This window comes from Neofelis nebulosa, chromosome 10 (genome assembly GCF_028018385.1).
Source record: "Neofelis nebulosa isolate mNeoNeb1 chromosome 10, mNeoNeb1.pri, whole genome shotgun sequence".
In the NCBI taxonomy this organism is placed as follows: Eukaryota; Metazoa; Chordata; class Mammalia; order Carnivora; family Felidae; genus Neofelis; species Neofelis nebulosa.
In genome coordinates, this window is record NC_080791.1 from 28464007 (window position 1) to 28483025 (window position 19019).

A 19019-nucleotide genomic window follows, 5' to 3' on the forward strand; every position below is an offset into this window, starting at 1 on the left:
ATTACAAGTATTACTTGTACAATGAGCATTTGCCCTAATCGAATGGAACAGTTAAAGGAAGGTCTTTAGAAGGAAGTTAGAGTTTACAAAGATGAATAGAACTTAGATAAATGTAGTGGCAGTATGCTAGGCAGGAATCCAGCATGTGCAAAAGTCCTGAGTTGAGAAACAGGAGCCTATGAGGGATTAAAAAATAATAAATTAAAATAAAGACTGGTGTGGCTCTCTATAAGGGAAGAAGTGACAGGAGAAAACAGTGAAAACAGAAGCCACTGTCATGAGGTTCTCAGAAACCACATAACAGATTGGGGGCTTTATTCAAATTGCTGCATGAAGCCACTAAAGATTGAATTGGCAGTGTGATATGGTCAGGTTTTCAGGAAAACTTTATATCAGATCTTTAGCTTGAAATAGAACTGAAAAAAAAATCCATGTGAGAGAGAATCTCACAAATGCAGAGAAGAAAATAAAGAGTTTATGATGCCATAGGCCAGGGCTGGGCAGCTGAGGTTGAGAAAGCTGGCCAGATATTAAAGATATTTTGATGAAGAAGCCACGAGAAAGAATGATTGAATTATGTGAGAGTTGGCTGTGAAGAGGGAGAAGAGATTGAAGGTGACTCCTGATTTCTGGCTTCAGATACTGGGTGCATGAGGTTCCTTTGTTATTTGTAAGCCACAATAATAGGTATAAGTAATATTTGAAGAAATCGTGCACAGTGATTTTGAGTAAAGGTAACATCTCTTTCTTTGTTCCTATTTTTCCTAATATGTTTCATAAAATGTGTGGCTCAACATTTCTCTCTCTCTCTCTCTCTCTCTCTCTCTCTCTCTCTCTTTTGGCAAAATATCCTGATATCTGCAGACAGTAATCCACAGTATTATATTCCAAAATGTGTTGTAAGGATCGTAGCTCGGGAACCACTGGCCATAGCTATTTCCAACGTGTTTTTCCTGTGTCGTGAGAAAATAATCACTAGCCACCATTTTTGGCTCCTTCATGACAGGTTTTTAAGTGGGTAATTTACAAATACTATCTCATTTAATCCTCACAGCAAATATATGAGGTCGGTGATATTCTTATTTAACAGAGGGGAAAATTGAGGCTTTGGGAGGTAAGAAAATTATCCAAGGTGAAAGTAGCCATTTGAAGAGCTCGGCCTTCAAGCCAAAGCCATTAACCCAGACATCCATGTTCAGCTCACTCCTGATCACTGTTCCTTATTCCACTGCCCATAGTCCAGCATCTTAGAAGCACACTTTAGATGTTTTTTACTAAACCATGTTGTATTGTATTTGCCCACTTCTCTACACACTCTCAGAACTTTGTGGATGGTTTGAAGCTCATCCATGTCAACTGCAGATTTAATTGCTTAAGGGAACTTCATGACTTCTGCAAACTTGGTAGAGCTCTCTATGAATTCCCTTTGACAGATCATTGATAAAAATATTACATTTGGCTGGTCCCAGCCACGATCCTTTAGAGAATCTAGAATTAATACCTCCCCATATAGAAACATGTCAGTCTATCCTTGATTTGTGCCTTAGTGTTAAGCTAATTCTCCATCTTTGAAAAAGAAGATAGCTTTAGAAGATAGCTCATTACCCATTTTGTTTTTGAAGGTGTCTTTGATCTTGACACCTTGTCAAAAAACTGTTGTGAAAACCTAGGTAAATTATTTTCACATGTTATTCCTTATTCACACGCACACTCAAAACATCTGCCCGTTCTGTTCTCGCCAGGTTCAAAGCTACCTGGGCACAAATTAAGTCCACTCCTCCAAGCCATTCACAAATTGCTCTGACTTTCACTACCTATAGCACCATGTGGAGCTTTTGGGTTAACTAGATGAAGAAAGCGTACAAAAGGTGTAGGGGAAGCATTTCCTCCCAGGAGGGAAAGCCCACATCGACTCTCAGGAGGAATGAGAGGTTCTAACTGCAGCCTTCATTCCTTCACCGAGAACGTCCCCAAACTCCTAATGATAATGCATATAGATGTGCAGATAAAGTAAAAGTCAGGACGGTGCAGAAGCCTACAGAAGTGTGTTCAACTCTTTCTTGAATTTCTAAGATTGGGTAAAATAAAACATAAAGACACTTTGAATGTGGAGATTTTTTTTTTTTTAACTGAAGATAGTACATGGATGGAGGATGGGGTAGTGTCTTTAGTCTCACTTGACACTGAGTGATGTAAAGGAGGAAAAAGGAAGCGGGATGGTTTTTGTATTTAGTTAGACACACAAAGAAGCATAACTTTTGTAGGCAGTGCCAATGCAGGCCTTCCTCAAGCAAGTAGTTCAGAATGTGTTTAATCTTCTTAAAAATATGGGGGATGCCTTCCAATCTGCCCACTTTTTCCTTATCCATGCCCCCATATTCCCGTGCTCATGTCCATCTCTGGCTCTATCCCTCTCTCCACCACCACCCAGTCTCCAGGCCTGGCAAGGCAAACAACGAACAATTTACAAATTGAACTTAGGGTCCTACACCTTTAGACATTTTAGAGTCAGGGGCACCTGGGTGGCTCAGTTGATTAAGCATCTGATTTCAGCTCAGGTCGTATCTCCTGGCTTGTGAGTTCGGGCCCCTCATCTGGCTTCATGCTGTCAGTGTGGACCCTGCTTGGGTCTCTCTCTCTCTCACTTTATCTCTCTCTCAAAGTAAATAAATAAGCTTTAAAAAAATAAAATGAAACCCTTATTATATTTAAAAAATAGAAATTCTAGGGGCGCCTGGGTGGCTCAGTCGGTTGGGCACCCGACTTCGGCTCAGGTCATGATCTCGCGGTCCGTGAGTTCGAGCCCCGCGTCGGGCTCTGTGCTGACAGCTCAGAGCCTGGAGCCTGTTTCGGATTCTGTGTCTCCCTCTCTCTGACCCTCCCCCGTTCATGCTCTGTCTCTCTCTGTCTCAAAAAATAAATAAACGTTAAAAAAATTAAAAAAAAAATAGAAATCATAGTATCAATTATTTTTATCCCAATCATTTCCCACTTCTTGAGGAAAGTTAACTCAGCTTGAACACTCACCCATCTGATTGCATGTTTATTTTTAATCCCCATGTTTCACTAGTAAACAGACTTGATGAAACCAGTGAGTGAGAGAGTGAGTGTGTTCATGTGTGTGTTTGATGTAGAAATGTTGTAAATGTGTTTTAATCAAGGCAAAATAGCATCCCAGAAGTTTAGCCAGGACCACTTTTATAATAAAAAATATTGATTGATCCCAGGGATAGCAAAGATCACTTCTACCCAATTACACTCCTGTTGCCCCTTCTAAAGCAGTGTGATTCAGGGATTCCTTCACAGCTCTTATTCTTTTATGTACAACTGTTAGTATAAAGTGGTCTTTATGACACTTAGAATAATATATGTATAACTTACATGTATGTGTATGTGTACATATACATATATATGAGTGTATATAGAATTTGCTAAGTATACTAAATGAGTCCTAAGAAACTCAGGAGAGATTGAGACAAAAACACAGCAGAATGAAACTCAAACATGAAGTCCAAGAAAAAAAAAATTACTAACAGAGTGGAAAGAGAGAGAGAGAAAGAGAGAGAAATTAAAAATAAAGAGGAGACAAAGAGAGAGAAAGGAAACATACAATAAGCTTTACTGTATAGATGGGGAAAAACAGGACCCCAAAAAGTCAAAAGACACAGGATATAAAACTTACTATTCAAGCTGACCTCTAAGACTCTTCCAACCATGATATTCTAATAGTCTAGTCTGAAAAGGATGGCTTAAATATTCTCTTTTATGGCTGGATGCCTAGCATAGACTATGATCTAGACAGCCATGTCCCAGCTAGGCTTTAGGGGAAGATTCCCAAATGGGCAATTAATTTAGATTTAATAGGACAGTTACTGTAAGTTTAAATAAATGCCAGTTAAATATTAACAGCGTATTTATTGAAGATTAACATTGCTGGTTGCATTGTGGGATTTTCTTTTCCTTAAAGAAACCCTTTATCGGAAGAATTTTAATCATCTTGGCTCTGCCATCAGCTTGCCTTAGATGCAGGCAGCTCATTTATTACTTTGTTGAATCGTGTTCTGTACTGTGAAGTGCATACCTTGGTTCTGGAGAAAGTAGAAGGACATGAGTAGGAGGGCTATTTCTCTATAGGAGGGATTGATAAGTGGGTATGAAGGATAAAGTGCTTTTGAGGAGAGTGTCGAGAAGCACTCAAACTATAGGCTATGAGAGTTGGAAGGGCCCTTGGAAGTCACCTAATCCAAATTCTTGGAATAGAAGAAAAGCGGAAGTGAACGGAGCACCCTCATGCACCCAGCAGATGGCATGCTTGATGCAATACCCTGGACCCCTAGCCCTACCCTGAGCTGCCCTCTTGCTCTGGAGTACTTTTAACTTTCAAAAGTGCCCTAGCCCATTTAGATGCATTAGGAGACATTAGATTTTCAGAAAGGCCCATATATCATAAAGATTTTGGTTCTTCTGACAAGTAAAAATTTGGAAAAAGAAACTAAATTTTTTTTTAAAAGCAAGTTAAGTGACTTATCTAAGGTGAACTAATGAAGGCCTGAGTTGAAACTAGAACACAGGTCCTTTGGTTTACAAAACCATATTTATAAAATGTCACCTCCAGTGAAAAGTACAATGAATCTATATGTTTTGAGCAAATTTTTGTCTCTTCTGTTCCTGATCTTGGTTGGGGAATATGGAGTCAAACCAGTAAAGAAAGTGCAGAGAAAAGGTTAATGAGATAAATGAGTAAAAGGAAATCTTCTGGGGAGAAAAAATTCAAGGGTAGAAACAAGCCAAATTCCTTTGATCTGGGATGTTAACTTCCAAGTTCGGGGCTGGTGAGAGGTTTCTTTCTCTATGAGAAACCCCAACCCAACTCTGGTAGGGCTGCCTCTTGTAAACATTAGAACTGCTGTCTTGGGTCTGTCTATGCACTAGATGGATGTCTGCATGGCACCCTCCCTCCCTTCTACAGAGGGAATGAAGCTGGTCCTGAAGCACTGCTCTGGGATGTTAAATGATAGAAATTAGGAAAGGTAAGGCAGGCGCAGGATATTACTATCAAATGACGAGTCTAAGATCTAGACCTGAGAAGGCTTTGATTTCAGTCATCAGGCACACAGGAACAAAGAAGGGTGTAAAGGTTTATGGAAGGAGTGGAAGGAGTGGGGACTGCTCCTTTAAAGATGAGATGGAGGGGCGCCTGGGTGGCGCAGTCGGTTAAGCGTCCGACTTCAGCCAGGTCACGATCTCGCGGTCTGTGAGTTCGAGCCCCGCGTCAGGCTCTGGGCTGATGGCTCGGAGCGTGGAGCCTGTTTCCGATTCTGTGTCTCCCTCTCTCTCTGCCCCTCCCCCGTTCATGCTCTGTCTCTCTCTGTCCCAAAAATAAATAAAAAAAAAAACGTTGAAAAAAAAAATTAAAAAAAAAAAATAAAGATGAGATGGAGGGATCTTGTCTTGTCTTCAGGTTCTTTCACTACCTTTCAGTTATATGTGGAAGCAAGACAGATAAAAGTTCCCAGGCTGGGGCGCCTGGGTGGCTCAATTAAGCAGCTGACTCTTGATCTTGGCCCAGGTCATGATCTCAGGGTTCATGTGTTTGAAGTCCGCCTCGGGTACTACACTAACAGCTTGGAGACTGCTTGGGATTCTCCCTCCCTCTCTCTCTCTCTTTCTGTCTTTCTTTGCTCCTCCCCTGCTCACACTCTCTCTGTCTCTCAAAATAAATAAACTTAAACAAAAATTCCCAGGAAGAGAAAGCCCTCTTCTCTTTCCCAAACACAGGCCATTTCCCATAGGCCTATATCCTGTGTGCTTTTGTGGAGCATTGAGTTTGAGACACTACGGTGGGAGCTGGAGGGTCATCTTCTTCCTGCCCTGGTTTGAAGGCTAAGCTACTTCCTTTTATGACCACATCTCAGCATGAAGTGTCTGCTCAGTCTCTGTGATGAAACCTCTCAGCATCTGTATGCTCACGGTGCTCACAGGCCTACACTCAGCAGACTGCCCCTGGGTTCTCTGAATGAATATCAGGTCTGGCACTCCTCTGTCCCTGCCAGTCTTGATGTAGAAGCATGGTGGCTCCCACGTTTTAACCCCTGCAGTGTGTGTAATAGGCCTTTGCTGAACTCTCTACATCTACTGTCTTATTTCTTCATCACACCAACACTCTGTGGTAGGCACCATTCTTACCATTATTTTTACAAATGAGATTATTTCCTCAAGTCAAGGTCACACAGCTAATAATGGAGATGATGAGTGTTTGACCTCTGGTCTGTCCAATTCCAAAGCCCATGGTCATTCTTCACTGATGCATTTGTACTGAATAAATTCATAAGTGAATGAACACAGAATGCTGGAAGAGTTAGAGATGTTCAATCACAGCACTTTACACATATCTATCCCTAGTTTACATGAGGGCAATCTGAAAATATAAAAGGCAGCTTCTGCTCATGCTCTTTCTGGTCTTGGGCTGTGTGGCTTCTGTCCTGTCTGCCTACAAGGTTCCCGCCCACACCACCTGCCTCTTCATCTCCTCACTATTAAGTCCCAGTTTAAAGTCATTTTTGGGGAAATGTTTCCTGATCTTCCAGATTCCACAAGACCCTTCTGTCATATGCATTCTCTATTTCCCCCTCAAAGTGCTTATCACAACTGTATCCACTGGTTTGTAAAATTATTTATTTACTATCTGTCTTCCCTGCTGGACAGTGTGATTTATGAAGGTAAGTCTTATGTTGATTTTGTTTTTGTCTCTCTCTCTCTCATCACAGTTTCAATGCCCTGCCTATCCCATAGCTAGTGTAACACTAAATGCCTGTTTGTTGTATAGCTGAATTTCTCACTTATGTTTATAAATCCTTGAGATCACCTCTCCCCTCCTAATGTCATTTTAAATTAAGTTCGGGAAACCATGGTCAGTGCCTGGAAATCTGGACAAGCTAATGGGACAAACTGATTCTAAGAGGGAGGTATATTCCAGCTTTTTTCTTTTTTCAATGATTATTTATTTTGAGAGAGAAAAAGAGTGAGAGAGAGGAGTGGTGGGGCATAGAGATAGAGGGACAGAGAGAATCCCAAGCAGGTTCTGCACTGCCAGCACTGAAATCCAGAGTCGGATGCTTAACTGATTGAGCCCCCCCAGGCTTCCCCCCCCCCCAGTCTGTTTTTCTTAGCACTGAGAACATTCTCAAGGGCTCATAGGGAGCGTGGGGATGAGTTCATGATAACTTCAAAATTCATGAGTGTAAATACACATAAAACCACTGCCAAACCTAATAACACAAAACTACAAGCAAATCAAAGGCTGGAGCTATGTCTTTCATTTCTGTATCACTAACTCCAAAGTGATTTCAGGTACATAGGAGGAGCTCAAAGTCTACCTGTCCATACTTACTGAATGCACTGAGTTCAACTGAATAATTGGATACACAGAGGTATTCTTGGCAGTAATAGTATCACTTCTTTTGTAGTTCTCTCTCTTGCCCATAGATGAAGCAGCCAAAGGAGATATTTTATTAGTTAGGTCTTAAGCAGTGTCCTTACCTGACAGGTGTAGCAGAAAGCTATATTGGAACAGGAGCCGTGAGTCCTGAGTTCCAGTTCTGATTTACCAGTTATTACCCTTATGTCCCTACAGTAATAACTCCTTCCTGGGTTCAACCCTCCACCCTTATGGAATGAGTGGGTTGTACGAAATATCTTCCAAGGTCCCCTCTGACCATATCATTCTGTGATTCTGTGACTCCAGGGTCTTATTTTGACCCAAAACCTAGGTTAGGAAAGATTCTGCCCCAAAGACCCCTGGCTTGTGAGATGCTCCCATTTAGGCATCTGGCTTTTGCTTTATTGGTGCTTTGAATTTAATCATTCATTGTGCTCCTCCTTACTTTTCCGTCTACCTACCGATTATTCTTCTGACCATCTTTCCCCTTTATGCACCTCTTAGAAAGTTGTATAGCTTTCAAAGTCCATAGATAGCCTAACCTTTGCCACTTCTTCCTGTTCTCCTTTTCTATCCTCTCTATTCGTGACCCCTTTTTTCTCCTTAGAGGCTTCTTCCCCTCCTTCAAGTTGCTCTTTTGCTCTTTCTGTTGAAATCCTAACATGCTGGACTCTAGCCCAGATGAACAACAATTTTATTTTGATCTTATATTCATATAGGAGGAAAAGAATAGCCTGTATTTTCCAGAGTTCTGCCCATCCCTGTTCCCCTAGAGACATCTCTTTATTCAGATCCACACCACCTTTTCTGATTAAACTTTTCAATATCTACTCGGTGCCACGCCACTGTAACTGCCTTGCATCTTATCTTCCTGCCTGAGCTCCTGTTTGGAATCTCTACCAGGAGAGGGGGGCCTTTAGCCTTTTTAGAGAAGGAGAAGCAGAACTGGCATTTCTTAAGCTAGTGCTCTTCTTTTGGTCTTCCGTGTGTGTGGAATATTCATAGCTCTTTAGCTAGCCCCAGCTTTCTGTAGGTAACATAGAGTGAAACAAAAACAACAGCTGATTTCCCTTTCACTGGGAATTTCCTATTCCAACCTTGCTTTTAGTGTGTAGATGCTGCTGATGCCAGAAGCCTCCCTCTACCCCTGTCTCCTCACCTGCCTGCCAGCTCTTTGGGGTCTGCACTGCAGAGCTCCTGCACTCCCTCTGTTTTGCAGTCATGGGATCATTAAAGAGAGTATGAGCATTTTCGTTTGCTCTGGCAGTGTGTGTGTAGGTGTGTGTGTGTCTGTGAGCTTGAAAAGCATTGTCCTATGGATATTTTTATAACCTGAAGCAATTACAGCTGTCAGCACAGAGACAAGCTGTGACAAGTTGATTTATGTGTACAGTATATGTGTATCCAAGAGGGAAAGGAGGAAGGAGAGGGAGATGGGGGGAAGAAGGTGGAGGTGGGCGCTTGTTAGGATGCTGCTTTCCAGGAGGCAGAAAGGAAGTTGTTTTTATAAAGAACACAAATAATGAAATTGCTTTGACTGTCATCCCTTTTTCATTAACTTGGATATGCTGGGAAAAATAAAATAAATCTAGCAGTTTTTATGAAGCAAGAGACAGGATATAGGATAAGGCACTAAGTGTTGGTTATATTTAGGGATTAGAGGATAGGCAGGGAGTTGACATATGATTTTGATCTTCATCTACTCAAACAACTTCAATAAGGAGTTCGGATGAAATGGATTCTGGCTTGTTAATTGTGCGGGCCTCTCTGGTCTTTCACCACTTTCTAAACTTCCATTTTTGAATAAAGTTTGGGCCCCTTGACTTACGGAGAAGGTATGAGGTTGCACGTGGCTTTTGTATCTCCAACCTGAGTATTACCTGAGCTCTGCTGGGTTTCCTGCCAGATGCTGTAGCTCAGCACCCTTCCCTTCATGGTCAGAGACAAAGATGGTTTGACTGTCTTAGATCAATGACATGCAGACTGGTATAAAATGAACATCTTAAAGAGCCCATACGAAGAATTATTTTCCTGCCCAGTCATAATAATGAAGTGGTAGCAGACAAAATGTATTAATAAAGCATCTTCCACCTTAAATGGATTTCTAAGTATTTTCCTGTAGAGTTAATCATGTATGTAGGTCCCTAGGGAAGGCTGGTTGTTGTCATTATCCACATTCCCAGATGCAAAAACTAATGCTCATTTGTACCTACCTGGGAATTAGATGCAAGAGCCAGGACTAGAATTTATTACGAAAGGAATCATCCCTGCCATTCCCAAGCCTGCAAGAAAATGACACCATAGCCTAGAATGAATCCCTCTCCCTTCCCCACACTGTAATTATTTCCAGCTGAGGTAGTGAAGATGTGTGTACACAGAAGGGTTGGTCGGGGAGCATGAGGGGTGGGTAAAATTGAAAGATGGATATTATTAGAGGTAACTCGTTGGCTTTAGGGGAAGAACAACTCCAAATTCAGCAGACTGTAAGTCAGCAAATACAATCTCACACTTTACTTCTTATAGGGTCTTGCAAGAATGGACTGGTGCAGAGAAAGATTTTCTCTTTTTTATTCTTTCAAAAATATAAGCAAAACTCTCCCGCTCTCCATAGATGCATAGATGCAATTTTTTTTGCTTTTGCTCCCCCCTCCCCCCCCCGATAGTAAAGTCATTTGTTGCAGGCATAAGTTGACAATTGATTTTTTTTGATGCTATATATCAAATGGTCCCTACTGGCCAAAAGTAGCAGGTGGGTTTCCCTGAGAATTTAATCTCAGGAAAAGTCACCAGAGGAGATGAAGAAAAAATGGCCCTAATGATGGATTAATTGAGATCTTCAGTGTAAAGTTGCTCAACTTTTAACGGTTGACCACTTTCTGGTTAACTATTAAAAGAAAAAAAAAAAAAACACATTTGCTCAGTCTGTCTTTGTTACCCTGGAGTATGGGTCCTACATCTGCAAACCCTATCTCCATCCCTACCAGTCTAAAGTAGGGTGAGGCAGTATGGTGGGTGAAATGCTTGTTTTATCTCTGACACATATGTTACCTACATGCAAGTAGTGGTTACAACCTGCAAGGTGTAAGGACTTTTCTGGCACTGGGACACTTATAGTTATAATGTATCAATCATTTTGGTGTTGGCTAGATGGATTTGGGAAAGAACATCTTTTTCTGTTATTTAACAGTTATTGGAAAACAAACAAAAAAAAAACCCAAAAAACAAAAACAAAACAAACAAACAAACAAACAAACAAAAACCAGATTCCTGGTTGTATCTGATAGAAAGTTGAGGGAGAAGAAACAAAGTCACTGTTGGTTGCCTCTTGTCTATGCCCAGGAAAAATCTGGGTCAGTGTAGAGGGCTTAGATCCCGAAGTCCCTGAGGAGAAAGCATGTTAGCATTACTTAGCACAGCTGTGTGGGTTGGGCTGCTCTGGGCTTCTCCCTAGCTCAGGGGACAGGCCCAGGAAGGGGAATGCACTGCATTCTTTCATAGCTGGACTTAAGGGAGAAATTTAAATCTAGGTATACAGGGACCCACAGCAGCTAGAGAGAAGTGACAAGAACTGAAGCAAAACCAGTTTTTCCCTGGGTTTCAAAAATTCGAAAAACACACCTCTTAAGATGATTTGGAATCAGCTCTGCAAGCTTGTGAAACCCAGGAAACTTGGGAGTCCGCAGTATAAATAAAGCAAGTGGATCACACTCATTCATCTGAATGAGCACTTTTGCAGGGCTAGCATCTTTTAATGTCGACAAAACAAGAATAAAGAATGTAAGTTAGGGTCAGAACTTGACCAAAATTTTGATGCGATTTTGCCACTTTTACACACTAAGAGACGTCTGTCATTTTGCATTTATTTTATATATGGGACATCTGTTTAGAAAGGTGGTGTTGAGTCTCCGGTGTTGGAAAGTAGCTTCTGGGGGGGTGGGGTGCTGGTGGTGTGGGCATTGACTATTGAATAAAAATGAGATTATTCTAAAGCATCCTCCAACACTCTAAATTTACTCTAAATGCTAATGGAATTAATCTGATAATTTTAAAGGTGCATGCATGCATGCTGCAGGGTTTTCCTTTCCTAGTTAATTAGTTTGTGACCCTTTTTAAGATGTCTTGGGTTTATTAAGATTGTGAGGTAACTTTGCCTTTCTTCTTAATTTGGAAGTGACAGCTCCTCAAGGGGGTAAATGGTTAAACTCCTCGCCTCGGCTGGTGCATTGCCGCGGCGCGGCGCGGCGCGGCGCGGCGCGGCAGGGGTTAAGGTGGGCGCCCGCGCCCCGAGCCCCGCGCCCGCCCGCCAGGATGAGCGCGCAGTCCGCCCGCTCGCTCGGCGCCGGCCCCGGAGAAAGTGGCGGTCAGTGATGGAGCTGCTGCCATGACAACCCCGGCGGTCGGGGCCCGCGCGCGTCGGGGCTGCTCCCGGGAGGAAGGCGGCGCGGAGGCCGGGGGCGGCCGCTGAGCGTGGCGTCCGCGCGGCTCCGGTGCCGGCTGCGCCTCGTCTTCCCTAGCCAGACAGCCAGCGAGCTAGGGGCCGCCGCGGTGCGCTCCGCCGGGCCGCTCCTGCCTCGGCCGCCGCCGCGGCGACTGCCTCCCCCGAGACTGGCCGAATCGCAGCGGCTGCAGAGCGCATTTCGGCTCGGAGGAAGTTGACCGAGGCGGCTGCCGCAGGATCACCGGGTCCGGATCGCACGAAGCCCGGCGGAGCCGCCTCCAGCGTGCCCCACTTTCCATCTTGGCTATTGTTACGGATTGTTTTTCTCCTGGCGATCCTTCCTTTGAAACTTACAAAGAAAGTGTTGGATTTCCCCTTGTTCGAACTGAGGAATTGCAGACCACCTCTGGGGAGCCGGATCTGACCCACCCCCTGTCCCCTTCTGGTACCAAAGTGCTTACTCCACTCCAAAGTGCCATGTCAGAACTGCTACCGGGAAGAAGGGGCTCTTGAGACGTGCCCACACCTTTGCACCTGCCTTGCGCTTCCCCTTTCTTGGCCGTCTTCCCCGGCCGAAGCAGCACCGAGGAAGCACCCCGTGGATGTCCTCCGTGGAAATTGGTTATCCGAGGACGGATTCAGGGGAGGAATATTAGACTTGGAGGAGTCTGCGTGCTTTTCTCCTCTCGCGCCTCTCGGTCGCTGCTAGTTCACTGCTCGGTCCCTGAGCTCGCTCCCTCACCCCACCCACTTCCTGTGCTCGCCCGGGGGGTGTGTGCCTTGCAGCTGCCGGAGTTCTGGGAAGTTGTGGCTGTCGAGGATGGGGGTCTGTGGGTACCTGTTCCTGCCCTGGAAGTGCCTCGTGGTCGTGTCTCTCAGGCTGCTGTTCCTTGTACCCACAGGAGTGCCCGTGCGCAGCGGAGATGCCACCTTCCCCAAAGCTATGGACAACGTGACGGTCCGGCAGGGGGAGAGCGCCACCCTCAGGTAGGGAGCTGTCTTTCTTCTATGAATTAACAATGATTTGTATGGGTTGTGGGGGGAGAGGGGCAGGGGTGCAGGTGTGAGCGCTGGCGCAGCTGGCACGGAGGTCGCTGGTTCCTTGGGCTGCACGATTCATGGATGGGAAACTGAGTGCTCTGCCCCGGGAACGTGGTGGTGTTAGGGAAACGCTCAGAGGTTGGGGAGATGAGCTGTTTCTCCAAAATTGGCCTCCTTGGCTCAGGACTTGGTAAGCGTGAGGGGCGGCTAAGACAGGGAGTCACTGAGATTGAGGACAGTGGCATGGACGCTGTGTGTGCCCGAACCTGGTGGCCATGGTGACTGGGGACCTGGCTGGGGCTCAGCATGAACAGTCATCTCTGAAGTTAATGAGTCCCAAAGGACGAGTCTGGCTCCGTTTGAATGCCTTCACTCTGCCTGTGCCATGGGGTGTTGCCAGTGGGCTCCTGTATTCTGGCAGACCTGATGTTTTGTCCTGGGCTTGACTGTGTCTGGGCTTTCCTGGAGTGCCTTCATGCCATGAGCTGGTGGGCAGAAGGACATGCTTTTTCCTGTCGAAATATGGCTTTCTGAGATTGAAGTCCTGGAGATGAGTCTGATTTGTCCATGGAAAACATCATTTACTCTGGTTAGCTGTTCCCTCTTGTATTTTTTTTTCCCACTAAAATGGTGTGTGCAAAACTCATCTACTGAAAAGATAGGATATTTCAATGTTGAGTTGGGTCCTGATGGGTTTCTGGGGTTAAGGCTTACAGAAACTGAGGAGGAGAAGAATCTTGGCTATGTTTTGTGTAAGATGGGATGAGTCTATGTCCCTGATGACCCTGCCTACTGACTTGTTAACTCAATTTCCAGTGTCTAAGAAATGTATCACTCATGAGAGGGTAACAGAGAATTAGTGATGATAATGGGAAATCTTACTCATTAGAGAGAGTCAGCATGAGGCAGAAGTTAAGAAGGTTCATATGAAGAATCATTTCTCTGCCTCTCTTTGATTTAATATTCTCTCTTACTTAAAGTTTTCCAAACTGGGCTACTGAGCTGACTCTAAGGCAACATGGCAATATTCCCATGCTTTGCATTCAAAGATTCTTAGAAAGATAATCGTGGTGCTGGTGTCCATTGTTTTACCCCTGGTGACTGTTCTTTTAAAATTGCATTGTTTGTGGATGGTACGCTTAAGGAAATATCCACAGGATAGAAAATATCAAGAAGGGGGCTCTGGCAATACAGAGCTGACTTGTCAGGACATTGCCAAATGAAGTGTGTGATTTAAGGACATATGTAAGGCCTACAAACATCCCGTGCTCCATTGTCTTTGAAGAGCTAACCCCCAAAGCCCCAGTGAACTCCTAGTTACCCATTGGCTCAGAAAACCCACCTCTTCCACTAAGCCCTTCAGTGACTACTTTGGACAAAGGTTAAATATCTAACTGCCTCCCACCCCAGAATTACTGTATCTGCTTTGTCAAGGGATGTCATGGAGCTCTAAAAATGTGATTTCAGGCTGCCTAAAAGAGAAGTGCAAAAATGAAGCCTTAACACAATACGATGATGAATTTAGTGTTCTCTGGATGTTCCCTTTGTCCCTAACTCTTAGCTGCAAGGAGTGGTCTCAAAGAGATGAAATAGAGACAGTCTCACATGGAGAACATTTTAGAAACAGATAGGATGGTATTTTCAAGGAGAAGGTGGAAGGTAGTCAGCTCTGTGGAGATTTGGAGATAAAGAAATAGCAAAGGGGCCTTATAGACAATTGTCCCATATTGTAATGGGGATCATTTGAAGGGGGGTTGGATGAGCCAGGATCTGGTCTTCAGAAGGCATCTTCCTAGTCTCATGAGAATTAAGACTCTCTAGAGAGTGGCTGAATTTGGCAGATGCTGAGCCAGGGCATGGGCTTTAGTTAGGAACAGCTTCTACTTAAAATTGCATTATCATGGACTTCCCTTTCTTTATCTTTCCCTCCATGCCTTTCTTGCTCACTCTGGGCTTCCCTGTCCCTGTCTCTTTCAAGTGCTAATGTTTCTTTGCATTTTCACGTCTGCTCTGGTCTTATTTGGGTGTAGAAGGAGGAAGTGGAATATGATGGGGCTTCTTCTCTAGACCCAACACTGCTGTGACATAAAAAGACTCTCTTAGAACATCTCCTGCCATTCTGTGCCAGCCCCTGGGACGAAATGTCTAAGTGACATAAGGAGGAAGACACTTCCAGTGGATGGAACCTTATAGGGCAGGGATTAGAGGAGCTAGGATGTGACAGACACTGACCCACTGGCTAGGGCCTGATTTAGGATGTGAATCGGGCTGCAGGTGTATCAGATGACCTGCACAAATGATGCTCACGTTCTGCAGGATAACCTTCATTCTTCCCAGGCTCTTATGCACTAGAACAAGCAAGGTCCGCCATGCTGAGGTGTTCTTTTGTGGAGTTGGAGCCTTTGAACCCTCAAACACAGTCTTTGTAATTTGGTGTGCAAACAAGCAAATAGGAATTTCAGAATGTATTTTGTTTGCATAAAATTTGCTAAATTTGCAAACCTGATTCTAGATTGTTGTAGTGCAGTGTCTCAGGGCTCTGGAATTTTTTTTTTATTTTTATTTTTTGGAGTTTTTCTTTCTTTTTTGTGTATTTATGTGGATCTTTTCATTTTATTTCCCTCTTTCCTTCCTTCTTTCCTTCCTTCCTTCCTTCCTTCCTTCCTTCCTTCCTTCCTTCCTTCCTTCCCCTCAATCTCTCTCTCTCTCTCTCTCTCTCTCTCTCTCTCTCTCTTTCTCTCTTCTTTTCTTTTTCAGCATGCAACTAAGCTACACAGAATACAACTAGGGAGGCCTGGAGCACCTCCGTTCTGCCCTGGAGAGCAACCCTGTCCACATTGCTGTGGGTGACGCTTGTAGTTTACTTCTCAACCAGCAGAGGACTTTTTGCTCTGATTTCATTTTATTCTTTGTTCTCGCCAGTTTTATTGTTTGAAGATGTCTTCTAGTCCCCAAAGAATGAATGCTTCAGCAGCAGATTCTAATGTGAGGAAACTTTTAAAAATGTTTTATTTCATCCAATTAGTGTTAACGGTCCTTGTGGAGGTATTGGGAAACCTTTCACCCGAGCCTGCCATTGACAGTCTGAAAAAAATCGCAAACAATTTGCTATCACCCACCCTTTCTGCCCTCCTGCTGATAATCTGTATGCATATATTTTTTTTAAAGGTGAGGTTATGCAGAACAGGATATACCATAATAATAGCATTAACAAAGGTTTAGGGAGCATTTGCTGTGTGTCAGGGAGGAGTCTGTTTTTCATAGCATCTTCTCTGTCATCCAGCTTCATAACATTAACATTTAACCCTAATAGAGACCCTGTGATGTAGGTGCTATTATTATTCCCATTTTGCAGATGAGGAAATTGAGGCATGGAGAGTTTACATTGTTTGATTAAGTTGTACAGGTAGGAAGTGTTGAAGCCAGGTTATGAGGCAGTAGTAATAATAATGTTATTAAGATGAATAGTAGTGTCAATGATTGGTCAGTTACTGTATGTGTTAAATAGTTTGTATACATAGTAACATTTAATGTTTGAATAACTCCCTGAAATAGACTTAATTATCCCAACTTCATTGCTGTGGAAGCTAAGGCCCACAGAGGGAAATTTAGGTAATATCACACAAGTAGTTAAGTGGCAGAGCTGGAAGCTGACTCAGGACTCTACTCCCTCATTTTGGACACCACACTTTCCCCACTACATTCTGTGTTCTAATTCCTTGCTAGTACTCAGTGTCTCCTCTAGTCATTTTGGCTTAGACCCTTTCCTGCAATGATGTTGAACCTTCTATGTTCTTTCTCCTCATGCAATGGGGAACAGCTAGCTGTTGGAAAGCAGAGATCGTACCTTGTAATATCATCAGCACTGTGTACTCCCAAATGTTTATGGAACAGATAAAATGAATAGAAACTAAACAAAAACATCCTTCAGCCTATATTCAACTTATTTCTTTACTGCATTTTTCCATCATTTTACTTTAAAATACAGCTGTGCTCAACCAACAAAGGTTTATTAAGTCGTTCTTACATGAAGGGTTCTGAACTGGGTTTTGGGGTATAAAAAAGCATGAGGCTTGGATGTCGTACTCCAGGGCCTTAAGTCCAACTCAAAAGGCTGGGCTGTAGACAAAGAGGTAACTTACAGGTGAGACAGAGTGTGCCCATCAGGAAGTGGGTGATGTGTGTGCATGTGGTCAGAAAAGAGCATCCTGTTTCCATGTGGGGTGGGATTCTCTGTGGAAATGCTGAGGAAAAAATGAGGAGCAGGAGAGAGCTGAGGTTCTCAACTATGTGGATGTCATTAATTGGAGACCTTTTGGGGCACCTGGGTGGCTCAGTTGGTTGGGCGTCTGACTTTGGCTCAGGTCATGATCTCACAACTTGTGAGTTTGAGCTCTGCATTGGGCTCTGTGCTAACAGCTCAGAGCCTAGACCCTGCTTCAGATTCTGGATTCTGTGTCTCCCTCTCTCTGCCCCTCCCCTGCTCACACTCTGTCTCTCAAAAATGAATAAACATTAAAAAAATGAATTGGAGACCTTTCACTAAGTATCCACCTATCGTTTGGAAGTTCTGATGAATGTGTTTTTTTTTTTTTTATTTTTTTTTTAATTTTTTTTTTCAACGTTTTTTATTTATTTTTGGGACAGAGAGAGACAGAGCATGACCGGGGGAGGGGCAGAGAGAGAGGGAGACACAGAATCGGAAACAGGCTCCAGGCTCCGAGCCATCAGCCCAGAGCCTGACGCGGGGCTCGAACTCACGGACCGCGAGATCGTGACCTGGCTGAAGTCGGACGCTTAACCGACTGCGCCACCCAGGCGCCCCTAATGAATGTGTTTTGTGTTGTCATAGATTCCCCCAATAAGGTGACAAGTAGTATAGTGAATTATTTCACTGGGATCATCTGCAAAGTGAGTATCAAAAGCTAACTTGTACCTGTTGTTACATGTCTAGAGTGTAGGCTTTGCCACTGCACAACGTTGAGGTTTTGTTTTTTGTTTGTTTGTTTGTTTGTTTGTTTTTTTAGATGAGTTAAGAAGAAAAGATCTGAGAAATGTATGAGATTGAAGTTGGATTTTGCCATAGCAGCTCCATGGAATAGCACAGAAGAATGTGTTTTTGATACTTGAGGAAACCCATGGAGTCCCCTTCTAAACATAGGAAGCTGTAGCCCTTTATTCATATCATGTGAAAAATTTAGCATTTCACTTGATAGCAGATGGATTCTCTTTATCCCTTCAGCTACTCTATTGTCTCTTGAGGGCAAAATGATGACTTTCTCATGTTTATATCCCAGCATCCAGCACATGACTTCGCCTATCATTTTTGGTAATAAAGTCTGAATGTCTGTTCTGCTTGTCTTTCTGCTGTAGACATCCTGGCCTTTTCTCCACCTCATAAAGGTAGAAAACGAATTCTTGCTACAGAGGCCTTCTATTTGTGCTCATAACTGTTGGGGATACCTTACTCTAGATCTTTCCATGGACAGCTATTTATCACTTTGGTCTCAGCTCAGATGGAAACCCCTCACTAAAACCTTTCCTGACACCCAAGGTCAAAATAATCCCTACCACCTACACCAGTCTTACACTGGCATTTCATCTTGGATTTTTTTTCTTCAGATGAGTCATCCATATCTGAAGTTTTCTTATTCATATATTTGGTTATGTGTTTATGATTTGTCGTCCCCAAATGGACTTTAACTAGAGAATAGGTACCTTCTCTTATTCAGCACTGTGTACCCAAGGTCAGGCAAATAGAAGGCTCTCAGTAAATAGTTGTTGCGTGAACAAATGAAGGAAATCTGAGATCATTGCCTTCTTCTCCTTGCCCTTCTCTGTCCTTTTCCCTTAGTTGTCTTGTGTTGTTCTTGCCCTCGACATGTTACTGGCTCACTGTCATTTCTGACTAGTCTGCACAGATGTGTGAGGTTGCCCTTGAGGAAGTTACAATTACAGATAAGTAATTGGGCTGGTGTCTTTCTGTCAGGGACACAGATGGGCCACATCATCTGTTGGTTATTTCATAGCTGCACCCATGACACTTGTCTTCTTTCTGCCAGGTCACTTCCCTATCCAGTCCTTTAGCCTTTGAAGAGGAGC

At 43.5% G+C, this 19019-nt stretch overlaps 1 protein-coding gene across 6 annotated transcripts in view; it reads left to right on the forward strand.

Annotated features, from left to right (window-relative positions):
• NTM (neurotrimin) overlaps positions 1–19019 on the forward strand; it is a 946316-nt gene that overhangs the window by 530367 nt on the left and 396930 nt on the right. For 3 of the 6 annotated variants that reach the window (XM_058687340.1, XM_058687346.1, XM_058687341.1), the window contains one exon: positions 12779–12863. In XM_058687340.1, the coding sequence (XP_058543323.1) occupies positions 12779–12863 (85 nt within the window). Of the gene's footprint in view, positions 1–11777; positions 12864–19019 lie in introns of those variants that run through there. The other 3 variants (XM_058687343.1, XM_058687344.1, XM_058687345.1) reach the window with 2 other exon arrangements.